The 24,557-nt window shown below is 38.0% G+C and overlaps 2 protein-coding genes across 8 annotated transcripts; both read left to right on the top strand.

Annotated features, from left to right (window-relative positions):
- Positions 1 to 573: 573 nt before the first annotated feature.
- On the top strand, positions 574 to 14,220 carry LOC119132223 (alpha-2-macroglobulin-like). The gene is made up of 36 exons (XM_037267292.1): positions 574 to 731; positions 823 to 1,003; positions 1,446 to 1,602; positions 2,161 to 2,213; positions 2,669 to 2,689; positions 2,848 to 3,013; positions 3,109 to 3,193; positions 3,273 to 3,402; positions 3,779 to 3,896; positions 3,980 to 4,089; positions 4,170 to 4,334; positions 4,927 to 5,151; positions 5,608 to 5,671; positions 5,837 to 5,982; positions 6,056 to 6,205; positions 6,794 to 6,937; positions 7,012 to 7,102; positions 7,177 to 7,324; positions 7,506 to 7,731; positions 7,886 to 8,012; positions 8,100 to 8,221; positions 8,310 to 8,361; positions 9,150 to 9,233; positions 9,359 to 9,535; positions 10,029 to 10,104; positions 10,230 to 10,386; positions 10,475 to 10,549; positions 11,226 to 11,388; positions 11,762 to 11,949; positions 12,306 to 12,515; positions 12,832 to 12,956; positions 13,270 to 13,360; positions 13,439 to 13,507; positions 13,607 to 13,712; positions 13,867 to 13,908; positions 14,058 to 14,220. Exons 1-36 carry the CDS (start codon positions 646 to 648, stop codon positions 14,060 to 14,062), a joined length of 4,335 nt encoding a protein of 1,444 aa, XP_037123187.1. The 5' UTR covers positions 574 to 645; the 3' UTR covers positions 14,063 to 14,220.
- A 557-nt stretch (positions 14,221 to 14,777) lies between these two features.
- LOC119132224 (tubulin-specific chaperone cofactor E-like protein) lies at positions 14,778 to 23,889 on the top strand. 7 transcript variants are annotated; one of them, XM_037267294.1, is made up of 10 exons: positions 14,778 to 15,218; positions 16,390 to 16,442; positions 17,542 to 17,697; positions 18,737 to 19,271; positions 19,347 to 19,464; positions 19,540 to 19,603; positions 20,273 to 20,399; positions 20,506 to 20,622; positions 20,742 to 20,853; positions 21,085 to 23,889. In XM_037267294.1, the coding sequence occupies exons 3-10, from the start codon at positions 17,550 to 17,552 to the stop codon at positions 21,289 to 21,291; spliced, it is 1,428 nt and encodes a 475-aa protein (XP_037123189.1). In that variant the 5' UTR covers positions 14,778 to 15,218; positions 16,390 to 16,442; positions 17,542 to 17,549; the 3' UTR covers positions 21,292 to 23,889. The 7 variants fall into 7 exon arrangements, 5 of the variants coding, with proteins under 5 accessions (XP_037123189.1, XP_037123188.1, XP_037123192.1 ...); XR_005099818.1 differs by having other exon boundaries at positions 14,779 to 15,218; positions 19,347 to 19,603; positions 21,085 to 21,463; positions 21,549 to 23,889; XR_005099817.1 differs by having other exon boundaries at positions 14,779 to 15,218; positions 19,347 to 19,603; positions 21,085 to 21,463; positions 21,544 to 23,889.
- Positions 23,890 to 24,557: the final 668 nt, after the last annotated feature.

Below are 24,557 nucleotides of genomic sequence, written 5' to 3'. Positions count from 1 at the left end.
TTATTCATTATCTCAGTTTCTCAGTGTGCTGTAATGGTATGCTTGAAACAAACTCCCCAGGTTTCTAAGTCCAGGTGTAATATTTGTTTGAGGGCAAGGTAGGCTCTCTGCACCTACTACTTTTGGTTTTTATTTATTTTGGCTGAGCAGTAAAGTATACTCAGATTCTTGTGTATCTGGAGGTTTTATTTTTTTATTGGTTAGTTTTTGTATGCGGGGCGGCGGTCAATTTATGGTTAATTTTTTTTTTTTCTCCACTCTTCTCACAGTTTTTTATGGAAACGTGCATTGAATGTCTATCAGATTTTGAAGGATTGTTTTGGGGAGGTTCATTCTTGCATGTTTGCAATGTGTATATTGAAATATTTCAAATGATGATGTAGCCTTATTTAGTAACTTCCCCACTCTCACAACAGTAAGTAAAACTATAAGTTTAAATTCCAAGTCTTTAGATTTTACCACAAATCTTGGTTTAAACTAATCTAAACTAAACTAGTTCAAAGCTAGTCAATCTTGGGTAGCTTCCCCCCCCCTTGTGTGTGGGCGGAGGGGGCGTTTGGAACGTGCTTATGTGTAACTTGTGGGTGGGTGTTTGTTTGTTAGTGGCTATTTAGCAGATGCAGACGTTGATCTTCTCAGTCAATCATGGGTGGTGTTAGGAATCAGTCATGGAGCTGGACATGGTGTGTCGTCTTGAGCTGGATGTTTGTGGCTGGAGCAGAGGCTAAACCGTAGGTTTTCTGTCCTAATGACAAACATTTTTCACTTGTCTTCATTTTACACAAAATGACATGCTGCCTTTGTGTATTTTCATGATTGTAGAAGTTACCTGGTTGGAATTCCTGCTGTTCTGGAAGCTGGAACTGAAACCAATTTCTGTGCGAGTCTGCTCCACCCCAATGAGACTCTGACAATGAGTGTCTTTTTGCACTCTAAAGAGGAGAACAAAACTCTATTCGAAGAGGAATCCAGCAAAGACTTTCATACGTGCCACAAGTTTAAGGTCAGCTTTTAAAAAAAAATGTATTTGGTTAGTTGAATCTGTCAAGATTTATATTCCCCAAATATCTTGGTCATGTACGGAAAATGCATATTGACACATTCAATGACAAACTCCCTATTTTTTGCTCAGCAATCTATCAAAATGGTTTTGAAAGATAAAAGTGACTTTTTATATTTGTTTTTTGTAAAATAATGCCTTTAAAATTTAAAACTTTACCATTTTAATAAGTATCCTTTTTGGGTGGCGAGATTATACATACTGATGTTTGATTTTTACCATTACAGAAATAATGGTTATTTTCATTAACAAATGCTATTTATCACCCCAAAACAAAAAATAATTCATCTTTGCTATGCCATTAATTGTCTAGATTGTTTTGTTTGTTTTTGACCAGTTTTAACAGGTCGAGCTATTTGTAAAAGAAAACAATTGTCTCATCCAGGTTCCTGTTCCTAAAGAGGATGAGGTGCAGGCAATGGTTGTGGAGGTACGAGGTGCAACCTTTTTCTCAAGAGAGGTCAAGAAAGTCTTGATCAAAGTGTACAAACCGATGACCTTCATCCAGACCGATAAACCCATCTACCTCCCAGGACAAACTGGTAACTGAGCAAATAATACATTGCCTCCGATCAAGTGCCGCCCATAGTTTACAACCTTTTTTTTTTTTTTTTTTTTTTTTATAGCACCAAACATTCCGTATGTGCCAAAAACACTTTGATAGAAGAGTCATGTTTTTCATTGGCGAACCTTGGATGATTCGATGAATATTGCACATTCAGATATGTGAAGTATCTTAAAAAAAAATCCAGCTTTTCATTCCTAAAGTAATCGTTTTGCTTTTCTTATTAATGTTAAATATTTGGTTTTGTACTGTAGGCCCACAGTTGACATCAAAATACTTTAAATGTCTTCACTATTGATAAATGAGTTTAATAAACTTTGAACTTTTCAAGTACATACAACAGCAATTCCCGAAATTGTTTCATTTTAAAAGTAAATATAAGCAGAAGAATTTTTTTCTACTTGGCGTAGGGTTTTTTCTTTTCTTTTGTTTTTTTAATTTGTTTTAGGAAATACTGTTGCACTTTTTAAAATACGATGGCAACCGAAAAAGTACCCGTAACTAGCTTTTAATGATCTGTCCATGCTTTTCTCAGTGCAGTTCAGAGTTGTTTCCCTGGACACCAAGTTAAGACCTGCCGTTCAAATGGTGAGAGTTTGATGCTATTTTCTTGTCAGGCTCAAATCATATGTTTGTCTCGTAACAAAATATGCTGGATGTTACAAACTAGCTACTGTAGAAGTTAGATGAAAACGAGCAATGTAATGAAGTGACAATATGGATGTGCTCACTGAATCGGTGAGAAGCACATAACTTTTCACCCTGTTTCTTAGAGATCAGAACTGTTGAAGTTACTTTTGTAGTGTACATAAATGTGACCATGCCTTCACTGTATGATTTTTTTTTTTTTTACACAAACTAAATGATTTGTGATATTGTAAGATTTTTTACTTTAAGATGTAAAATTACATGCAAGATTATAGCCGTTTAGTGTAAATACTGGTGAAAGGCAAAAAAATGAAGGATGTAATTTGATTTTTGTCACTATGTAAATCCGTTTTTTTTTTTTCCCACTGGTTCTAATTGCATTGTTTTTTTTGCAGTACGATATCATTGAAATTCAGGTAAGTGAATGAATGTTAAAGTAAGCTACAGTGTTTCCATTGTGTTGTTACTAGTACAGGCACATTTAACCACCAAGCCACTGAAATACAAAAACTCAATTATAAGAACTGTGATTTAAATGTGATCTTTTTTTTTTTTTTGTTCCTCGATGTTACAGAATCCGAGCAATAGCCGTATTGGACAGTGGCTGAACAAAACATCCGGCAGTGCAATATTGCAGCTGTCTTACTCCTTGAACTCTGAGGCACGGGAAGGAAGCTACCAAGTCATAGTGTCAGTTGGCGAAGACAGACTTTACCACAGCTTCAAGGTGGAGAAATACGGTATGATAAATTTCCCTTTTACTCCAATCCTTTCATTTTTTTATTTTTTTTGAACCAAACAACCCTATACCAACAACACCCATATTTGTCTCTAGTTTTGCCGAAATTTGACGCAAAAATAAATGGGCCAAATGAAGTGGCTATTGTAGAAGATGACATCACCATTGAAGTATGTTCAAAGTAAGTGTGCTGGTTGTGGCTTGAAATGATTTACCCTATTTGACCGACCGACACAAAATGGTTTGATGCTTTGAAATAGGTACACATATGGACAGCCTGTGCCTGGCAGTGTCAAACTTAAGATGTGTCGCCCACTCTCCCCGTATCTTTACGGCGACTCAAACGAGGACCTTCTCGTAACTCCCCCCTGCTATGAGGATACAAAACAGGTACATTTAGCAAGAGCTGAAAGAAATGTCACTTTTACCCATTTTAAATTCATTTTCACGCCTTGGGTTTTATTCATTCATATAATGACTATAAATCAAGTTTAAAATCCATGTGTTTATGTCATTCCTGATTTCTTTGCTCCCCTTTGTCTTATTAATCTTTCCATGTAATGGATAGTTATAATAGATTCTGAATTTGCATCTTTGAAATTTGAACACCTTTTCTAAATGTAAAAGTGAAATGATTGGCCTACAAGTGGGGGACCTTTCATGGTCATTTCTCCAATCATAATTTTTAATTGTGGCTGAAAACAATTGTGAAATTGACTGAACTCAGAGACCAAACTGTATAACATGTACAAATTCTACTCTCTAGACCGCTAAGACAGGCTGTGCTACTTTTACTGTGAAATTGTCCACTTTCACAAAAATTGACAAGAAGGCAGTGCAAGATGTACTTGATGTCGCTGCGGAGATGACGGAGGAGGGGACGGGTACGTGTTTACCTTTTAAACTTTGCACAGAAATGTATGATTATTCCTGGAAGAATAAAGATTTTTTTTGTATCATTGGACAGAAATTACAGTGCCGCAACTCAAAAGAATAGAAATTTCTTATGTAATTGGAAAGCTTTCATTTAAGGACACACCTAAGATTTATGAAGCCTCATCAATGGTGGAGGGTAAAGTAAGTGCAAAAAAACACTGGTAATTGAAACGTGTGAAGATAGATGATCGTGGTCTGAGAGTGCTTTGTGCTGGCCACAGGTTCAAGCGGTTTACTACAACAATACTGCCATTGAGGGCATGGATTTGTACCTGCTGGAGGGAAACAGGTGGTCACCAGTTCTCCGACAGAACCTCACCACTGACACGAACGGCCTTGCCGCATTCTCGATAAGCACTGAGGGTCAAGGGGAAATTTACCTCTACGTAAGTATCAAGAGTCAATGGAATTGTGACCATAAAGGCATGTCCATTAATACACTGTGTGTATAGTATACATGTGCTGGGAAAATGAAGCTTCATGAATCAGTTGTTGTATTCTTTGGCTCCTCTAGATGGCAATGTTGGTTTAAAGTGAGGGTTTTAAGAAATGGCAAGTCGGTGGGCTTTCAGCTCTTCCGTGAACAGAGTGCCATCTAGAGGTCTAAGTAAACACAACAATGGCTTCATGAATTATCATGAAGCTTCATTTGCCCATCATTAGGGTATACATAGCTACTATATAAAGTCTACATACTAAATGAAAAGGCTGCACGTTTAGGACTATGTAGGTTAGACATGAACTTTCTAAAGTCTTTCCACATCCTGCTAATTGAAACTGAGCTCATTTAATTATTTTTGTAACCAATAACTGTTCATGAATTTCAGATGTTGGAGGCTACATATAAATCAGTAGCTTGACCAAATTCCTGCATACTTTTCCGCTACTTTTGACTTTATGCAAATGAACTGCACATACAAGATACTGTTGCAAAGCTAGTATAGCTGAACCGATATGCTCTGTTTTCTCTAAATTCAGGTTAGTGCTGCACCAAACCTGGAGCATAGTTTTCAAATCCCATACTATGAGAATGGAGAGCACACTGTTTCTCCAGTTCTGAAACCTTCTCTTGATGTAAAGACTGTCAGCTACCTAGTGGTGAAGAGTAAGGATGCACCAATTCCTTGCGACAAAGATGAAGACGTCACCATCCAATATGTTGCAGCCGGAGAGTCTCAAGGGACTGCCGATCTTATGTATCTGGTGAGTGGAGTTAACGAGAATGTTAGCTTTAGATTTGAAATTGCCTTTATTGTTTCGGTGCAAAGTGATTGACTGACAATAATGACAAGGTATACTTGTTTGAATGTCTGTTACAAATTCTTTGTAGCCGTTGAGGTATTTTTTAAATACATATTTATATAACGTTTACCACATGGTGCGTTAATTTGATTCTGGTTAACATACTATTCTTTCAATGCATGCATTAGCATATATTTTGTTCCTACCTGTCATGGTAATTGCCACAGTAAACTGACAATGATGCAAACCTTTTTTTTTTTTTTTGGTTGGAATAAATGTTTCACTACTAATACCATTGACCGTTTGATGTACCTGGTAGTATCAGCGGACCATGTGACTTTTGAAAGTTGTAGAAAGCTAGTCATTCTTGTCTTTGTCCTTTTTTTTTTTTTTTTTTTTTTTTTTTTTTTAATCCAGGTGCTTGCCAGGGGAGCCATTGTTTTTCAAGGAGTAAAACAGTTTGCTGTTGAGGATAAACCAGGTGCGCCATATCATTCTATGGAGTTCAGAGAAGCTTATAAAATGTTGCACAAAAGCATTATGCCAAATTCTGTTTTCATTTACAGCAAACAACTCAAATACCAATTTCCTTACCCCAGTGTTTCTTGATTTCTGAATTTTCAATTTTGTCCAATAAATGTTCCAGTGACCGAGGGTGAGGTGACTTTCCAGTTGAAAGTTTCTTCAGAGATGGCACCAGATGTCCAGGTCGTTGCATATGCTGTGCTTCCTAGTGCAACAGTAATTGCCCACAGTGCACACTTCACCACTGAGAAATGCTTTGGTAACAAAGTAAGTGTTGTTAACCCATTACTGTTTGGATGGATGACCTGATGGTCATCAAGGGTGTTTTGGTGTGCACCAGGTCTCTGTGGAGTTTATTCCATCTTCAGCTGTCCCAGGCGAGCCAACAATTTTGCAGCTGACAGCTCAGCCCAATTCTCTGTGTGGGCTGAGTATTGTTGACCAGAGTGTCCTCATCAAAGAGCCAGGAAAGACCTTAGAGGCAAATAAGGTAAATAGACGTGTCTTTTGTGATATTGTACTGTAGATGAGGGCCGTGGACCGATACCGGCACCGCAATGCCATTGTTTTTATGTCGTTTTATTTAGTTGTATTTATCCGCCATACCTTTAAAAGCCGGTGGAGATACCACATCCACTTGGTATTCATATCATTTTTGAAGACGTCGTGCTATTTGATTGGCTGGAAGGACGGTACAGTGACGTTTAAGATTGCGGTTGGTCTGTTTTGCAGAAATGGGATTGTAGTTCAAACGCGGATGATTTTTGCGAAGAAAATTCGATTTTGTGCTTTTGGCATTTTGTTTTTTTCCTAAATGTTTTTTAGAAGTTTTCGTCGCAAAAATCGTGGTGTCATCAAACACCGGTTTGTGAAAATATTGTCTGACATTAAAACAGTCCGTGGTGCTAAAAAAGGTTCTGTAGATGTGGATGGAGGTCCTGAGTTGAAACAAACTCCAGTTTGATTTCACCTTGATAAACTAAGTTCCAACACTTCTTCTACACAGCCTATTTTGTGTTTGGCACTTTTTAATTTCTTAAAACTTAGTGTTTTTTTTTTCCCCCTCTCTACTTGCCAGATATTTGGGCTGTTGCCTGTCACAAAATCAACAGATGTTCCATACAGAGTTGAGGATCCAGAGGAATGTTTACACGTCAGACCTAAAAGATATGTTCTACCATTCCCTGGGCGTGAAATCGAAGACCCTCACACAGTTTTCCGGGTAATTATCACAATTCTGCACTGACAAAATAAGCTTTTTAGATACTCTATTTTATGGTTTGTTGGTTCTCCTAGAATAACGGTCTGAAGATGGCGACAGATTTGTCCATCAGACTGCCAACTTGCTTGAAGTATAAGGGAAAAGAATATTATCACTCTCCCTACGGTGAGAGAGATATATGCTGAATATTTTTCAGCAACAAATTTCTGCTCTAATGATGAAATACTTTAAACTTCCAGGTGTGACTGCATTAAGATACCAATCTTTGGATGTGATGGCGGCTCCTGCTCCTGTTGCTATGGGAGTCAGTATGGGTGGTGTCGCCCCAATTCAGACAATCCGCAACTTCTTTCCAGAGACTTGGTTGTGGGACATGGTGGAAGTCGAGTGAGTGTTTGTCACAAGTGCTAACAATATATCAATTGTAACATTTTTATATTTCTAAATGATCTTTTGGATTGGTATCTAATAGGATACACTGACAGTAGGCACTTGTCCATCTGTGTTGGTATTCATTTGCTTCTCATAACATAATTTAGAATGTTATTTTACTTTTTGGGTGATTCAGCATTTCTGGCATGAAGGATGTGTCCCTAACTGCCCCGGACACCATCACCACATGGGAGACGGAGACTTTCTGCCTGTCCTCTCAGGGTTTTGGCTTGGCTCCTCGTGAAAATTTAACAGTCTTCCAGCCTTTCTTCCTTGAGCTCACTCTGCCGTACTCCATCAAACGTGGGGAAGAATTTGAGCTGAAAGCCACAGTCTTCAACTTCCTCTCCAAATGCATCATGGTAATGACAAAGTTGCGCACGGGAGTTAATTCCTTTAGCCTAGATTTCTTTTTCCGACAAGATCCAACTCAAAATCTAATAAGACTACTTGAGGACGATCAATACGGTAGATGTCTCTAACAATTGATTCTTTTTCATTTTCATTCATCAATAGGTTAGTGTGACTCCAACCCTCTCCTTGGAGTACAACCTCACCCCAGTTTCTGGTGAAGAGTACAGTCGCTGCCTATGCGCCAATGAGCGCATGACCCTCAAATGGACTTTGGTTCCCTCAACATTAGGTGCGAGGTCTCATGCATACAGAGGATTCTGCTTAAACATAAAAATCTGTAGATATGATTTTGACATTTTTATAATTGCTTGTTTAGGGGTTGTCAATGTCACCGTGACTGCTGAAGCCGTGCTGTCCCAGACTTCTTGTGACAATGAGATTGTGAGCGTGCCAGAAAGAGGTCGTATCGACGTGGTCACAAGACCTCTCATTGTGAAGGTCAGTTTTTTGTGAGTCTAAATTTGGAAGATTTGCTACTTTCTTACAAACGTAATGCATGTAGAAACTTGTTTGTTTTTCCTCCAAGGCTGAGGGAACAGAGGTGACACAGACCCGCAACTTACTGCTCTGCCCTAACGGTCAGTTGAGTTTTATTGCTAACAATTAGAATAGATTCTTAGGAAATTAAAATTTACTGTTATAAAGGTCATTCCTATTCTGAAGTAGCAAACATATTTCTCAAAGGGTTTTTGATACATGTATACTTTTTAAACTTGTATCAATTCGGGGGGGTTTTTGTGGGGGGGACAGTTGACTCAAAATGAATTGGACACAATCGTTTCACCACTTAGATCGGTGTTTGACACAACTTAAAATATTTGCCTCAAACTTCATGTGAGCAAAAGTATTTTTCCCCCTTGCCCAGTTCTGTCCTTTTACATTTTCAAACCTCAGTTTCAGATTAAATTTCATCCAAATGGATTAATTGCTTTGACTGTAAAGGATATTTACGTGAGTTAGATATATACAAGCATCCCCTGAAAAAAACATGGGCTGGAAAGGCATTTGAAAAAACAATGCCGAATGTTCTCTTGTTCAATGGCTCACAAGCTTCATGCAGTCAATGCAAGTGAAAGATATGTGAAGTATTTTTAATTTTCTCCTTAGTCTTCTAAAACATTTGGTCAAATTGTGCATTTAATTCAGATTCAAATACCTTTTCAAATAATGCCTGTTGTCCTGTAAGCAGGGCATTGCATGTTTACAGCCTTCAACAACACTGGCCCCTTTATTTATGTATTTTTTGTGGAGTAGTATTTGTATCTTCATCGCGCTTTAGACATGCGTACTGAAGTCGTGAAATGAAGCGACCATCTTCTAGCATCCAACGTATCACTTTGAGCTGAATTATCCATCTTCTCAACAGGAGGTGGTATAAAGGCTGAAACTGAAGCAAAGCTACCTGAGAATGCAATTGAAGGATCAGCACGTGGTCTAGTATCTGTCCTGGGTAAACTATTTTTTGTTTTTAATTGACCAATTAGAGTAATTTGAATGAATTAATATTATTGATCATAGTTATAACTGTGCATTTTATCCAACATAAATAATAAGCGATGAAATGTTTTTATGCAGGTGACATTTTAGGCCGGGCTTTGAAGAACGTTGATGGCCTGTTGAGGATGCCGTATGGCTGTGGAGAGCAGAACATGGCACTGTTTGCCCCAAACATTTACATACTGCAGTACCTTAAAGACACACAGCAGCTGACACCGGCCATGGAAGAAAAATCTCTCAAATTCCTGACCAGTGGTGAGTCATCATTGATAGACGTTTGTACGAACCTGACATCTTCTTTCCTCATGCTTAGTTTTTGACTTTTTGTTGCTCAGAGTACTGCCCACTGTCAATTGGGAGTGGACATAAGACCATAATCTAATTTGTGGTTAAATGTGACAATGTAATGGTCATTTCATGTACAGTACGTAATTTTTTTTTTTTCTTTTCCCCCCAATTGTAGTAAGAGCTCAGACAGGCATACACACAAGAAACTTTAGCAAAGGGGGAAAAGTGCAGCTGATCAAAAAGAGCAACATTTTCTATAGATTTCACTATGGCACCTCAAGGTGTAATGTGAAAATATGTAAATAAGTATTGGATACTGCATCTTTTTGCTTTGAATTTAGGGAAATTCCTGCCAAAGTCAATTTGTGCCATCAAACCTAATTATATGTAATCCCCCTCATGGGGATGAATAATGTACAGTGTCCTGAAGGCTATTAAGCACATTGTTTTTATTACTCAGGCTACCAAAGACAACTTAACTACAAGCATTTCAGTGGTGGGTATAGCACTTTTGGGACTGGTACGGAGAACACTTGGTGAGAACATGAACGTTATTACCATGTACTTGCACAATTTAAAAATTCTTTGATACTTTACACTGTAGGTAAATTTAAGCTTCTGTCCGTACGTTAAGCGATTGATTTGTTCCCTTCCAACCCAGGTTGACTGCTTTTGTGATGAGGTCTTTTGCCAAAGCCAAGTCTTTCATTTACATTGACCCTTTGGAAATTGAAAGTTCTCAAAGTTGGCTTGAAAGCAAGCAGAAAGAAAACGGTTGTTTCCAAATGTCGGGAAAACTTTTTAACAACAGGATGAAGGTAGGTTTTTTTTTTGTCTCTTTTTCGTCAGTATTTATTCAGATGTTATTGTACAGCAAAGATCACAAGTGATGGTTCATCTCTACAGGGTGGAGTTTCTGATGAAGTGACTCTCAGCACTTACATCACTGCAGCCTTCTTGGAATCGGGTAAATCTGTTAATGTGAGTAGCTTTCACCCATTACATCGTTTCATGTTTTTGACAAAAATCTTAATTCCAAAATACAATAATTGAAATCATATTTAGGGACAGAGAATCATTGCCTGATAGCTTTCCGCCACTGCCACCCGAATAAAATGAATGGTAGAGGAGCATGAGCTATTTGGTGAAATGCAATTACTTGTAAATCTTGCAATTCCACCCAAGTCCTGTGTGTAGCAGTCTTGCATCTCAAACGACCAAAGCCAATTTAACCCATATGGCACAGTCTAGGGACTTGTAATGCTAATAACAAAAAAATCTCATTTTGACACGATCAGATTCATTCTCAAAATCAGTTTAAGTCTGTTATCATTACCACCCCTGCCCCCAAACCCGCAATTTCTTACAGCAGTCAAGCTCATTTTTGTCACAGGCCGCATCATAGTCATAGTTTCCGCTACACAACAAACTGATGAATAACTAGTTTTGAAATCAAACCAGTAAAAATTATTCAAATATTTTAAAAGGATGAATGTTAATAGAAATTGCTAGCAATGTCTCTATTCTTTTAAAGTGAAGAAATTTGTAATTTTAGTCATGACAGTCAATGCAAAATTTGTCTTCGCGGGCCTCATAAAATGAGGTTGCAGGCCTTATTTGGCCCCCAGGCCTTGAGTTTGACACCTATGTCTTACAGGATGCCACAGTGACCCAGAGCATGTCTTGCTTGAAAGACTCCCTCAGTGACCACAGCAACACTTACACGACAGCTCTGCTGGCCTATGTCTTTACCTTGGCTGGTGATGAGAAGACTCGTGCTCAGCTTCTGGAGCACTTGGACAGCATTAAAATACAAAAAGGTGGGTCCTTGTTTATATACAGTATTTTACTCGATGAACAAAGTCACAATTGATCTTTTTCTGTAATGATTTGTTAGATTCGCTCTGTTGCCAACGTCTACCACAATCCTCGGTGGGATGTTCGTAGACATGAAAATCAATTAGTCTACAAAGTTGGATAAAACTTGAATTATATAGAAACAGACCGTTAAACTGTTAGACATGTTAAAGTGTAAACAAACTGATTTGACTTCTTCCCTTCATGCCTTGTCACTGACATGCTTTTCAAAAGATAAATGCAATTACACATTGGTTAATCCTGAGGGAAGTGTAACCTTGACAATCAAGAGCACTATTTTTCTGCAAAATTCCATGCATTCTTTTTGTTTTACAGATGGGTTTACTCACTGGTCCCAGAAGTCAACAAAAGGATTTGAGTCTCTTTCTGTCGAGATCTCCTCTTATGTGCTGCTGGCCAGACTTAGCAGTTCTCCCACTGCTGAAGATCTGGGTTACGCCTCCGGCATTGTCAGATGGCTGACGAGCCAGCAGAACTATTACGGAGGCTACTCTTCTACTCAGGTGCACACGCACAAACAACCTTTTAGAATTTGAGTTGGCTATAGTACGCTTGCTGAGTTCATGCAAGAGTGTGGATATTGCGCTTTGGATGGTTTGGCTACTCATTGCATAACTTTCAAGTAAATGGCAACCCAGAAAATAATATGATGGGTAAATAGAAATATTTAATGTATTTTCATAAAGATTTTTAATTTTGTACCATTGTTGGATCTAACAGTGGCTAAATTTCTATAAATCAGTTCTGTTGTATTGTGCATGTCAGCAAGTGACAAAATACTCCCCCCTGTCAGATTTCCTGAGAAGTTGTACAATATGGACATTTAATCTACTGTGTACATGTACTCTTTTTGTCGCAGGACACAGTGGTGGCTCTTCAGGCTCTGTCTCTTTACAACACTCTGGTATTCAGTCCAGGGGGTGAAAGCACAGTGACTGTATCGTCTCACAGTGGCCAGAGTGTATTTGAAGTCAACCAGAATAATAAATTGCTCTACCAAGAAGTTCTAAAGGATTTCACAGGACAGTTCAGTGTGGAGGCGAAGGGGACTGCATGCGCTTCAGTACAGGTCAGTGAACACTTGAGTTTTTTTCACCACTACTTGGGTTAAAAACATGTATAATTGAAGTCAGAATTTACTTGAGCTCCCGATAAAAACTGATATTGACTGATATATTAAAAGTAATGTATTTAAAGGACATACATGACATCATGATGGTCTAGTTTTCAAAAACGCTTTATTTTTTTAGCTCAGGAAAACAAAACTGGCAGTCATTTCCAACACTATCTTTGAATAAATGTTTAAAAAAAAATAAAAATACTTGGCTCTGCCCCCCTTTACCCAAATCAATAGAATGTTAACTTTTTGTCCATCTGTCTTCTAGATGACTCTTCTCTACAACATTCCTACACCCACTGACGTCACTACTCTTAGTGTCACGGTGCAGACTGAGGCCCACTGCGCCAGCCCATCTGGCAGACCAAAAGTCACCCTGAAGCTGCAAGCTCTGTAAGAAATCAACTCTATATCACAAGTGCAGAACTGTAGTATATAGCAGTGGCAATGGCGGCATAACTTGCCAATCGCACTACACTAGACACCAGTCACAGACACCAGTAAATGACCAAGAGAATCATACAAAAATGGTTCTTTTATCCCAAAGTATAACTCTTATATTTAATCAATCTCAAATCTAAATATTTTGGAGTTAAAAAAAAGTTTTGTTTTATATTTCTTTTACATGTTTGCCGCCTAACGTCCCTGCTTAACACTATTTTGAAACTGTGCTTTTATGATTATTCTTTTTTGTTTTTAACCACAGATTCAATGGGGTTGAAAACGGTACAAACATGGTGATTCTGGAAATCAATTTGCTGTCTGGTTTTCAAGTAGACCCAAACTCTTTCCACAGAGTGAGTGACTAATTAGTAGAGCACTGTACGGTAATTGACTTTTGTCATTTGACTCATTTGACACTGCTATCCCAACAGCTCAAAGGCGCTTTGCTGGTTGATCGTGTTGAACAGAAGGAAGACCGTGTGCTTGTGTATTTGGAGTCTGTGAGTAATGAGTGCTGAGTATCAGATTTTAATCTTTTTTTTTCTTTTTTTTTTTTAACTAATTTTAAGATTTAATGTTGCCATTCTCTCGTCTCACAGCTACCAAAGGAAATACCAATAAACTACAGCTTGGACCTGATCCAGGAAATTCCAGTGCAGAAGCTTAAACCAGCTGTGGTTAAGATCTACGACTATTACCAGCCAAGTAAATCATCTACTCACAAGTCTTGGCAGACAAACCTTTGAACATGTCTACCAACTGATCTTTTTTGCACACTTGCAGCTGGATTGTTGAACATGTTTAAATTGATGCTCTTTTCTTTTTTTTTTAACCACTCGTCCCCTCTTTTGTTCCTTAGGTGACCAGGCAGAAACAATTTACAATTTTGATTGTAAGACAGGTAACAGAAACCAAATGCATTTCTTACCAAATCAACATGTTACTGCATAAGATCATGTTTTAATTACCATATTGTTTGAAATCAATTTCGTAAGGATAATCACAATGAATGTGAATATGTTGGTTAAATTGTTTTGTTTTGTTTTCCAGATTGAAGCACAGCTGGTGTTGCATCCATCACTGAATCACCATAAAATGAGCATGTATTTTGATAGTTTCTGTAACTCCATGTCTGCTGGTTTAATAAGATGACACTTTGACAACAGTTCAAAATTAAGCTACAGATTTGAAATAAAGTTATTGAACTGTGAAACTGGTGATCTGATTACTAGTCCCCCCCTGCAACTTCTTTGGTGTGCAGCATGAGGCAGGAATAATTATCCTACAATCAATTCCTCGGAGTACACTATAACCTATAAAGGTTAGGATTGATGACATCGTAATACTCGCAATGTCCACCAGGAACATCATGACATCTCTTCCAGAGTAAGGGTTAAAAATAATAATAATAAAGGCAAGCAGGACATGATTGGTTCAACAGCAAATCAAGGTAAATCCCTCTCCATGGTAATAGTTAGGATTAACTCCACGTTAGCGCCGCCCACTGGCATTGATGGGCATGTTGACAGAAGACAAATTCCCGAATCATTGCAACATAAATTGTGAAATGTTTATCCATTCAGGTAAAAAAAAAAAAAAAGTTTGTTTAGTGAAGTTAAGATATGGTGCATTTGTTGGGCCTCCAGAATAAATTCAACATGAAACTGTCATGTATGCTTCTGCCTGGAGTTAAAAAAGTCATGATCTGAATCTGCCTTAGTTTATCTTTTGATGTGAAGCATCACAAAACTAGTCTTAAACGTTATTAAAATAAGTTGACAAATACCAAAAATGCACATTTAAAAAAAAAAAAAAAAAGTTACCGTCCTTGTATGATCCTGCAGATCAGTGATTAGCAATAGAAAAGGTATGAACGTTGTATAATTTGGAATGTGGCAGTTTACATCTTGATTTACGGTAATTGTAGTGTATACAAATATTGATGATTACATTAGCCCCCTCGTGTACCTGCAGTAAAGATACATTTCATTCAGGACGCCTTATATTTTCGTTTCCTTTGTTACTGCAGAAGAGGATTATCTGTGATAGGATGAGATGGTAATAAATATTACGGGGCTGCATAAAGACTTTGCCCCCCAATCTAGAACCAATGCGTGGAAGACAACAAATGACGCCACTTCCGGGTTACTGGGAAGAGCAAAAGACAGCTGGGATGTTTTCATCAAGGGGCATTGAAAGTGATTATTAAAGGTATGTTGAATAACAACCCTGTTAGTCGCCGATTAAGACATTCTTTCGGAATGATCTGATCAGCTATGTATTATTGATAGTATGTTGTTGCAATTCGTTTTGATATCAGAAGGGGTGATGGGGGGGCTAAAAGGAATATTTGACCGTAAACTCCCCTTGAAACATGTATTCATCAATTACTGTATCTGTCAAATATGTCATTTTACATTCGCAGCTGTAATCAGTACGAGATTGTGATATGGGCTCTATGAAACGGGCTTCATTCAAATTGATACCAATTCTGCGATGTACGCGATGTATTGATTCAGTTCTAGCATTGAAAGGCGCCGTTGTCAATTCTTGTGAATTTCAAAGATTTAAATATTATTTCGGCCAAAACAGAATGGGAATATTTGTCTCGACATCCCTGAAATTATAACTTCTATTGTTTCGTTGCTCCTTTTTGCCGACTATCTACTCACCCAAATGAGGAGCAATTGGTGCATTCCTTGCCTAGTAGCTAAAAAAAATAAAAAAGCTATGTTGTAAAATCACTATATTGTCCAATGTGGAAAAAGAAAACAAAACTTTCATGGCTCAACCTAATTTTCCATATAGAGGTATAGTATTATTATTATTATTATTAGTATTATCATTATTATTTGCATTTCTGTGCAATGTGCTTCAGGGCCACATTTGATTCTTAAACAGACGGGCAGGTTATTGTATATATATTAGGGTGCGGAGGAGATAGTTAAAATGCATAACATTGTGTGAAAGTTTATTACAGTACAAAAAACAAGTTAAAAAAAGTATTCATTTGTATTTTGTATTAACCAATATTAATGGTATCCTTGCATGTTATATAAAAATAGTAACCATTATTAATGGTATATAGGATCTACATATAAATGGCAAAATGAATGCTACAACTTTTACAGGACTCTTGATAATGTAAATTTTCAGTGGGCCGGATTAAATATGCTACCACTAGTGTTGAAGGCACAAGGAAAAATGCCAAACTTGCCAATAAAGAATAAAAAACTATGCAGGGAAGGACATGTGCACTGCAGTAATTGTGGTCCCTTTATTAGTCATTAGTCGTAGTTTGAATGGCCTCACAAACTGCTGAACTCATGAAAAACAAATGTATCCATAAAAGATCATTTTACATGGTTAATTTCTTTGACAGCACCAGCAGAAGACAGCAGTGAAAAAAGTCAAATCGAAGGAAAGATTTTTGAGGTAAGAACCTCTCTGGCATAACTTTTGAATTGCAAAGCTATTTGAACAAACATGTCGACAATTGTAGTAAATCTAGATAAGTGATTGTCAAGTAGTAGGTGAGTCTCAAACCTATTATGGGTAGTGTAATCAGTTTGCAAACACCCAATTATGAAAAAAAACACATCCCAAGTTGTCATTGCCTTTTATTTGGAAAATAACATTGTTTTGACTGGCAAGTGTCTCAAATGTTATTTCAGTACCTGGGGGTTTACACCATATATGTCATTTAGACTTTACTGCTAGTGCAAAGTAAAAATACAACAGAAAAATTACAGCAACATTTCTTTATGTTGGCAGAGTAGCAGTTTGCTTTCAGACATTACCACAATTTACCAGCAAGCCGTTTTATTAAATCAGGTATTGTAACAAGATCCTTTTTTTTTTGTCTGCTGGTCTGATGGGCCACTACATAATGTATGCCTTTCCACAGCAGATTCCATTGCTGTCTCATTCGAACTCTGCATCATAACAGCCTCACGACTCACACTCATCATTTTAAGTCGTAAAAAATGCAGTACAGTGTTTCATATTAAAGTCACGAGCTGGAATATCAACCATTTTGTTTCAACAGTTCAAGTATATTTAAATGGCATTGCATTTTGTTTGCTGACTAATCTCGAGTTCTATTCAGTAATCGTGATTGGTCTGTACAAGCCAGACAGAAATGATGACAGTCATTTCACTCTAACATGTCAGCCAGTGGCACTCAAAGCTTGTCCTTGCTTCTGAGTATAATAAGACATTGATCCGTCCATTATATAAACCACTTATCCAGTTCAGGGTAGCAGGGTAGCATGAGCCCGTACCAGATGACTTGAGGTTAGAGGGGATGCACACCCTTAACTCATCACCTTGCAGTGACAAGGCTGACACATAGAGACAATAATTCAAACTCACATGAAAGCCTACTTCCTTTTTTCTCACCAAGTCATGTTTTTGGACCATAAAAGGGAGCACAACCAATAATAAACCCCAAAAAACATTATTTTTAGATATTTTTAGCGGTTGTGATCTATGGTGAGTCGTTACTATAATTTTGGTCAAAATTGTTCCAAAGACAGAGCAATGGAGTCACCAGTGTGCCAGGATGGCCGAACCTTTGTGGAGGTGATCAATGAAAAGTACAGTCCAGAGAACTTTCCGTGCCGTCGAGGGTTGGGCATAGGGGTAGTGGTGGTGCCCACTGCATGTCCCCAAGGGTCCCCCATGAAAGGTGAGCTGGAAAACGTGTATATCTAATCGATAGAGCATATCGTGCCCTTCTGATCACGATTTCCTCTAGTGAGCTAATTGTTTGTGTGTTGCAGTTGTTTGCGTCATTCCTGTTGTGATGAACAACTAAATATTACTAATATTATTGTAAAAAAATAACTGAAAGGGAAAACATTGGTGGTAATTAAAACAAATAAACTTGAACTCTTAACTTTCTTGAAATGTCTTTAACTATGTTTGAACAACATTACAGATTGGCAAAATGATGACTTTTTTTATTTTCGAGAATAGCCACATTTTGTTTAATAATTCTAACCAAACGTTCATGGTGTCTTTAAAAGTTTCATAAAAACTTAAACATGTAAATTGTCACCTATTGTTTTAAATAGTTGTAATAGAAATACCGTAATTTTCGGACTATAAGTCGCACCGGAGTATAAGTCGCACCAGCCATAAAATGCCCAAAAAAGTGAAAAAAAACATATGTATGTATATAAGTCGCTCCTGAGTATAAGTCGCCCCCCCACCCAAACTATGAAAAAAACCGCGACTTATAGTCCGAAAATTACGGTAGTTATATAGAAATAGTTTTCCAAACTTTCAAAATATCTGAAATGTTAACCTTTACCTTATTTTTAATTCCAACCAAAACAGAATATGCAGAGAGTTCCGACAGTCAACAGCATCTCTTGTTAAGCTAAATAGAAACTCAAATAAATAGTTCACTAAAGTTAACACGGTCCTAAGAACATGTATTATTGGCCTTAGTTTAAAAAAAAAAAAGGCCAATGCTGATATTCATCGAAATCGGTTTCGCCGATAATTGGTATATCCCGCATACAGATACTGTATGTGCCTGTTTCATTTAAGGCATTTATTCTGCCATAAAGTCAATTAAATCACCACAAATTACAAACAAGCTTCCCTCCCATTCACTGTAACATATTTTTCAAATGTAAAAATTTGAATCACTGATTAAAACTGGTTAAATCTGATCAAAATTTGCTGATGACCACTGTAATTTTCCATATTTGTGTCAGACCGCTTGAACTTGCCCTGCGTGCTGGTGTTGAATGGATGTGGAATCACCAAGGCAGGAGACCAGAGTGAAATTGCAGCCTTTTGTGCCCACGTCATGGAGCTGGACCTGTCCCATAACAACTTTCAAGACTGGCATGAGGTGCTGTCTCTGGGTCTGTTCATTTATTCATTTTCAGTATTTCCAGAGAACACAGAAATGATCAAAGACAGGGTGATGCATATTGTAATAATTGCACATGGCTCCCATGTCGCCCATGAGCTCAGGTTTTTTTTCTTTTCTCCGTTTTTTGTTAGCACGCAATCCAGTAGAAACAGAAAAAAAACATGTCATATCGACACTACCTCTTTTCAGATTGGAAAAATTGTTTCAAACATCCCCAATCTGGAATTTCTTAATCTGAGCTCCAACCCGCTAGCAGGGATGACCCTTGAGCCGCAGTGCGCTGAAGCCTTTTCTCGGGTCCGACGCCTCGTCCTTAACAACACCCAAGTGTCCTGGGACACTGTGATGCTGCTCACCCGTGAGATCCCCGAGTAAGGGATGCACTAATGCTCTTACAGTACTGAAGTGATAGATGGCTGCGTGGAGTAATCCTTGTTGTCTCGCAGGCTCGAGGAGTTGTTCCTGTGCCTTAATGAGTACAGTGGCGTGCGAGCCTCCAGTGTGGTCTGCCCTAGCCTCCGCCTGCTGCACATCACAGACAACAATCTACTCGACTGGGGTGAAGTACGCAAGTTTGGATCAATGTTCCCTGGCCTGGACACTCTGGTCATGGCCAACAACAATTTAGCATCTATACAGGACAGCAAAGATATCCTGCAACGGCTCTTCCCCAACCTTCGCAGAATCAACCTCCACAACTCAGGTTTGTGACTCAAATCATAATGTTTGCTGGGTGATGATGGTGTACCTCACTAAAACTCTGAGTTGTCTCTGACCCTAGATGAGCATAAAAAAATGGAACGACATTTTAAGATTGGTGTGTAATGCTGATAAAATTAGCAAACCCATCATGGTATCTCGAAGCTTGGTACAGCTGATCCTTCTCCATTTCACCTTTTAAGCTCTGCTACGCAATTTGTATCCAAGGAGATCCTGTGTTCAGTCTATTTTTAGACAACATATGCCAATAAAAGAAACAGTATAGCTAATGTTGAAATCAAAGTATCTATCATCATAATATTAAGCCAGCAATAATTACAGTCCTGAAATCCATTTCATTTACTGAGGTGTCTTGCACATTGTTTGCAAAGATTAATACTGTTCTCAAACTAATTAACCATGCAAAACCTTTTAAATCGGAATTGCAGTGGATGGTGTGACAACCGGCTCGAACGACCATTATATTGATATGATTATGTCTGGAAAAAAAAAATCTTCAGATTTCTGCTTGCATATGATACCTTTGCAGAATTGGACATTTACGAGAAACTTTCCAGAATTTTACTGGAATTTCTTCAGTTCTTAGCAACCCTTCAAGCAATTGAAATGTTAATTTATCATAGTACTATATGTCTCCTTAAAATGTGACCAGGTCTTAATCGATGGGAAGACATTGAGAAACTGAACTTCTTTCCTAAACTGGAGGAAGTGCGATTACAAGGCATCCCCTTACTGCAAACATACACCAACAAGGAGCGGCGCAGCCTGATGATTGCGCAGTGAGTCCAATTAAAAACAAATCCAGTTCAGATGGATGGACGGACGGATGGACGGAAACTTACAAATATCTGTCTGATAGCTCCAACGTGATTGTGAACTTTTTAGGCTTCCCTCTATATCACTGCTGAATGGAAGCCTTGTAACAGAAAGCGAGAGAGAAGATGCCGAGAGGTTCTTCATCCGTTACCACTTGCACTGTCCTGAGGAGGAACTGCCTCGCCGGTACGTGTACTTCCTTATTATAACCTCTATGCTCACTTACCTGTAGGCTTGCATAAAGCAAAGCTCTAAGAGTAGCTAAAGTGTATTGCTATTTAAACCTCTCACCTTCTTTGCTGAAGATACCATTGTCTGGTAAACAAGTATGGGAAGTTGGAACCTCTGGCTGAGATCGATCTCCGACCACGCTGCCATGCTCAAGTTGAGGTTCACTGTGAAGAAAAAGTGGAACAGGTCTGTCACTTGCACCGTGATTTTCCCTTCAGTCAAAGTTTGGAGAGCACGTATATTGTCGTCACAGCAAAGCATCACTAAAAAGTATGGCTGAGCAACGAATCAAATTCATCGCAGTGTAGTAGAGTGCTTCGATTAATGACCTTATTTTTCAAACTCAATTCCACTCTACTTAAAAGCGAGGCATTTAGTTTAATGTCTGAAATGCATGACCAATGTGTATTTTTCCAGCTAAACATCCGTTTAGACCAGACGGTGGCCGAGCTGAAGAAGCAGCTGACGTCAGTCGTGCAGCTTTCCACCAACAGCATGAGGCTCTATTACATCGACAGGAACAGTGCCTTTGGCCCGGACGAACTCAAGTACAACACGCGAGCTCTTCACTCTTATAATATCCAAGATGGTGATGAGATACTTGTTGTGCCCAAGACCAAGTGAACCACTGACTTCCACTTGGCTATTTTCTTTACTGAACCTTTAGTTGGATTAATTGGAGATTGGAAAATGATTACAAAATGTATGTATATCTCGAGGCTCCGAAGCCTGCGTGATAATATGAAGAGTCGAACGAGGATGAGTTTCATCTCGGTTTCTCAGCAGTGGACCTCAGGTAAGCTGCTAGGATGCCACTTTGGGTAGGATTATGACTTTATTTACTGTATTAAGTTATAGTTTATGGCATTCGCAAAGAGCAGCAAATGGAGGACGGCTCGAGAAAGGAAACTTGCAGGCAGCTCTGAGCTTCTGGTGGGATGGCACTGCCGCAGCTTTCTATCTGCATGAATGCACCACAACTCCATCGGCGAGTACACATCACTTGTTTAACTAAATTGCGGCAAAAGCTTCAGTGAACCATTACGAAGCACTACTGCTGAGTTGAGCTGATGATAGAAAAAGTGTTGAGAACAGTATTGTTTCACAATTTCACAATTGTGACTTAAACAGCATCTGAAAGACATCTTTATCCATTTTGTCCTATCGTGGTTTATTTAATGCCGGTGGCGCAAAACCATGTTAAATGTTTCTACCAAAATAGATAATTCTGTTCTGGAATGAGAAAAATCTTAATGGATGGATGTTATTTAAAAATAAGACACACAGTGGAACCTCGATTGTGTGATTTAGTATGTTCCAAAAAAGTCAGACTGAAATAGAATACTATGACACCCAAAGCAATATTTCCCATAGGAAATAATGTAAATCCAATTAATGTGTTCCAGACACCTAAAAATATGAACAAAAACACATTTTATAGCTTGTGACTACATCGTTATAGACAAAAACAATGTGAAGTAAATATAAGGGACAACTGAATAGGAGAGATGAACATTTAACATTACTTTTTTCTTAAATTCTACGGTGTTGGCACAGACCTTTCTGTTATATTGTGTAAAAAGAGTTCAACAGACAGCCTGGCATAATCTACAATGTAAGCTTTTATGAACAACTCAAGGCAATGACAAGAATTCCGCTCTGCTCAGCAACAATTAGAGCATTTTGGTCATCATAATAAGTGTAACATCCTGTTAAATGTGAAAGGTGAACGTATTATACAATCCATCACACTTGCTTTGGTGGCTATTAGCAGTCGCACTCAAATTATTTATTCGTTGAGTGAAAATGAAACACCGTGAGCAACTATTATGATACTGCATGCTTTCAGTTTTGACAGGATGTTACGTCAATGTTGCCTGGGCATTACAATTGACTTGGGAGAGTTATTATCTTGAACATGCATCCATTTTAGGAAATACTGTATGAAAAAGAAATCGTCAAAAACTAAGGCAAGCAAGGTTCCGCTGTATTCTATATACATTGTATTGTCTTGGAATTGAGCTGAAAATCATTCCCACAACTCTGTGAAAAAGTTCTAGCATTTAGTATCATGACACCATTCTTTGTGCACTAAAGGTCCATAGATTACTTATCTTTTATCATTCCTATAAATTGCATATCATGCATTTTTAATTCACTCTCAATGGTGTGTCAATGGAACAAAATGGAGCAAACTGACTCAAGGAGTTGCACTATGGTGGTTTCAAACAGTACACCTTTCTAAAAACTAGAAAACCTAGTGAGTCCACTCCGTTTAACATCACAGAGCTGGCCTAATCTCTTCTCATAGTTTTCTGAGATTTTTGTAAAAAAAAATCAAATGTCATGAAGCGACCATTCAGGTGTTGTGTGCTGCCCTCTATAGGCTTAGCCTCAAAAGTCATTGACGCCTAAGCTGTGAGGTTCAATTGGACCTTCCAATCCAATGAAAGCCTGTGCAGTTTGAATCTCATAACATCTAATTTACCTACTTGTAGCCTTAAGGGGGACACAACCTCTTATTTGTTTTTTGAGGAGTAGCACCAAGTATGGTATTTTTATGTACATTTTGAGAATTATGATTAAAAAAAACACACCAAAAATATTGGAACAGTGAGACCAGTTCCTTTAGTTTTGCATGACAATAAGAAAAATATTACTTAGTTAATGACTGTAGAAACTGGGGGGGGAAACTAACTGCACTCTTAGATAAGTCCATGAAAGAGGAATGTCTTGGTTCTCTAAATCTGCTCATGGTTGTTAATGCTCAGATTTACGTTCCTCCATGTTGCTGCTCTTCATGTTTTTTGTCAGGAACTTTTCCCCACCGCAAACACCCCCAAGATTTCAATCTTTCAATATATTAGCGGCAGTTGACTTTAGCTCACTCTTTCTTTTCATGTAATCCACAGAGGTTAAAAAAAATAATAATAAGCCTATTTTTACAAAATAATCTTTTGAAATGGAGGGGATAATTAGGGTAAAAGTAATTTGAAGAAAAAGATATGGATGCAAATATGGATTCATCTACCCAAGTACATTAAGCATTCTTTCCCACAACTGAGACTCATGTTTATAAAAATGCATTCATGGTTTGACATAAATGAACCGGACTCACTGTTTCAATACTTATAAAATGTAACTACTCACTATTTCATCTTTAAACCACACAAACTAATTTTAGATGCTCTTCTTTCTAGTGTCACATCCACCTGCTTGTCCCCCCCCCAAAGATGACATTTTGTTAGTTCTCATTGAATATTTGATTTTCTATTTATTTGAACAACTGCACTAACTAGCAACTAACAGTTCCTGATTGCGAGCAGTTTAATAACTATGCGAATACATGCTGCATTCAAATCATATAGCTGTCGCTGAGTTCTGGGAACATTTGATAAACACTTTGCTTATTTTTGGTATGGTGTTTTATACACCACCCTATCCAATGATATTTGTTTTAGAACTTAATAAGCTTATACAGTATTTTTTATTTAATTATGCCAGTGCTGTACCTGAATATCAGGAAATATAATCAATAAAACTAAAGTGTAAAGGTATGGCACTTGCTTAGAGCAGGTCCAATGTTAATTTTTGAGTTAGTGATAGTATAACGTGAACCACAAGTTCTTGCACAGTGAGTCCAATACTTAAATGCAGCATCAGCATCTGAGTGTGGATCCAAGGATGTAGTGTTAATGAGCGAGTGATTAGTGTGATGCACACAAATATTTGCTGGATGGATGTTTTTTTGCATCAGGCATGTTTATTGATTATGATATGTTTGCAAGGATGGTTTTAGTGCTATTCCTGCTGAATAAACTTCACCCAAATTTTGTAATGAGCGTTGACTAACTGGTAGCTGCTACAAAGTACTTTTTTTTTGGTTTTAT

The sequence above is a fragment of the Syngnathus acus genome, chromosome 13, assembly GCF_901709675.1.
Source record: "Syngnathus acus chromosome 13, fSynAcu1.2, whole genome shotgun sequence".
Lineage (NCBI taxonomy): Eukaryota > Metazoa > Chordata > Actinopteri > Syngnathiformes > Syngnathidae > Syngnathus > Syngnathus acus.
Note: the sequence above shows the minus strand (reverse complement) of the source record. Positions and strands in the feature narration are given on the sequence as shown.

Excerpts from the sequence above, each read along its gene's own strand:
- LOC119132224 (XM_037267293.1), top strand. The coding sequence starts at position 17,550 with ATGGAGTCACCAGTGTGCCAGGATGGCCGAACCTTTGTGGAGGTGATC. Across the intron at positions 19,272-19,346 it reads CTCACCCGTGAGATCCCCGA|GCTCGAGGAGTTGTTCCTGT; the intron begins GTAAGGGATGCA and ends GTTGTCTCGCAG. Across the intron at positions 20,854-21,084 it reads GTGAAGAAAAAGTGGAACAG|CTAAACATCCGTTTAGACCA; the intron begins GTCTGTCACTTG and ends GTATTTTTCCAG.
- LOC119132223 (XM_037267292.1), top strand. The coding sequence starts at position 646 with ATGGGTGGTGTTAGGAATCAGTCATGGAGCTGGACATGGTGTGTCGTC. Across the intron at positions 4,090-4,169 it reads CATCAATGGTGGAGGGTAAA|GTTCAAGCGGTTTACTACAA; the intron begins GTAAGTGCAAAA and ends TGCTGGCCACAG. Across the intron at positions 7,103-7,176 it reads ATATTATCACTCTCCCTACG|GTGTGACTGCATTAAGATAC; the intron begins GTGAGAGAGATA and ends TTAAACTTCCAG.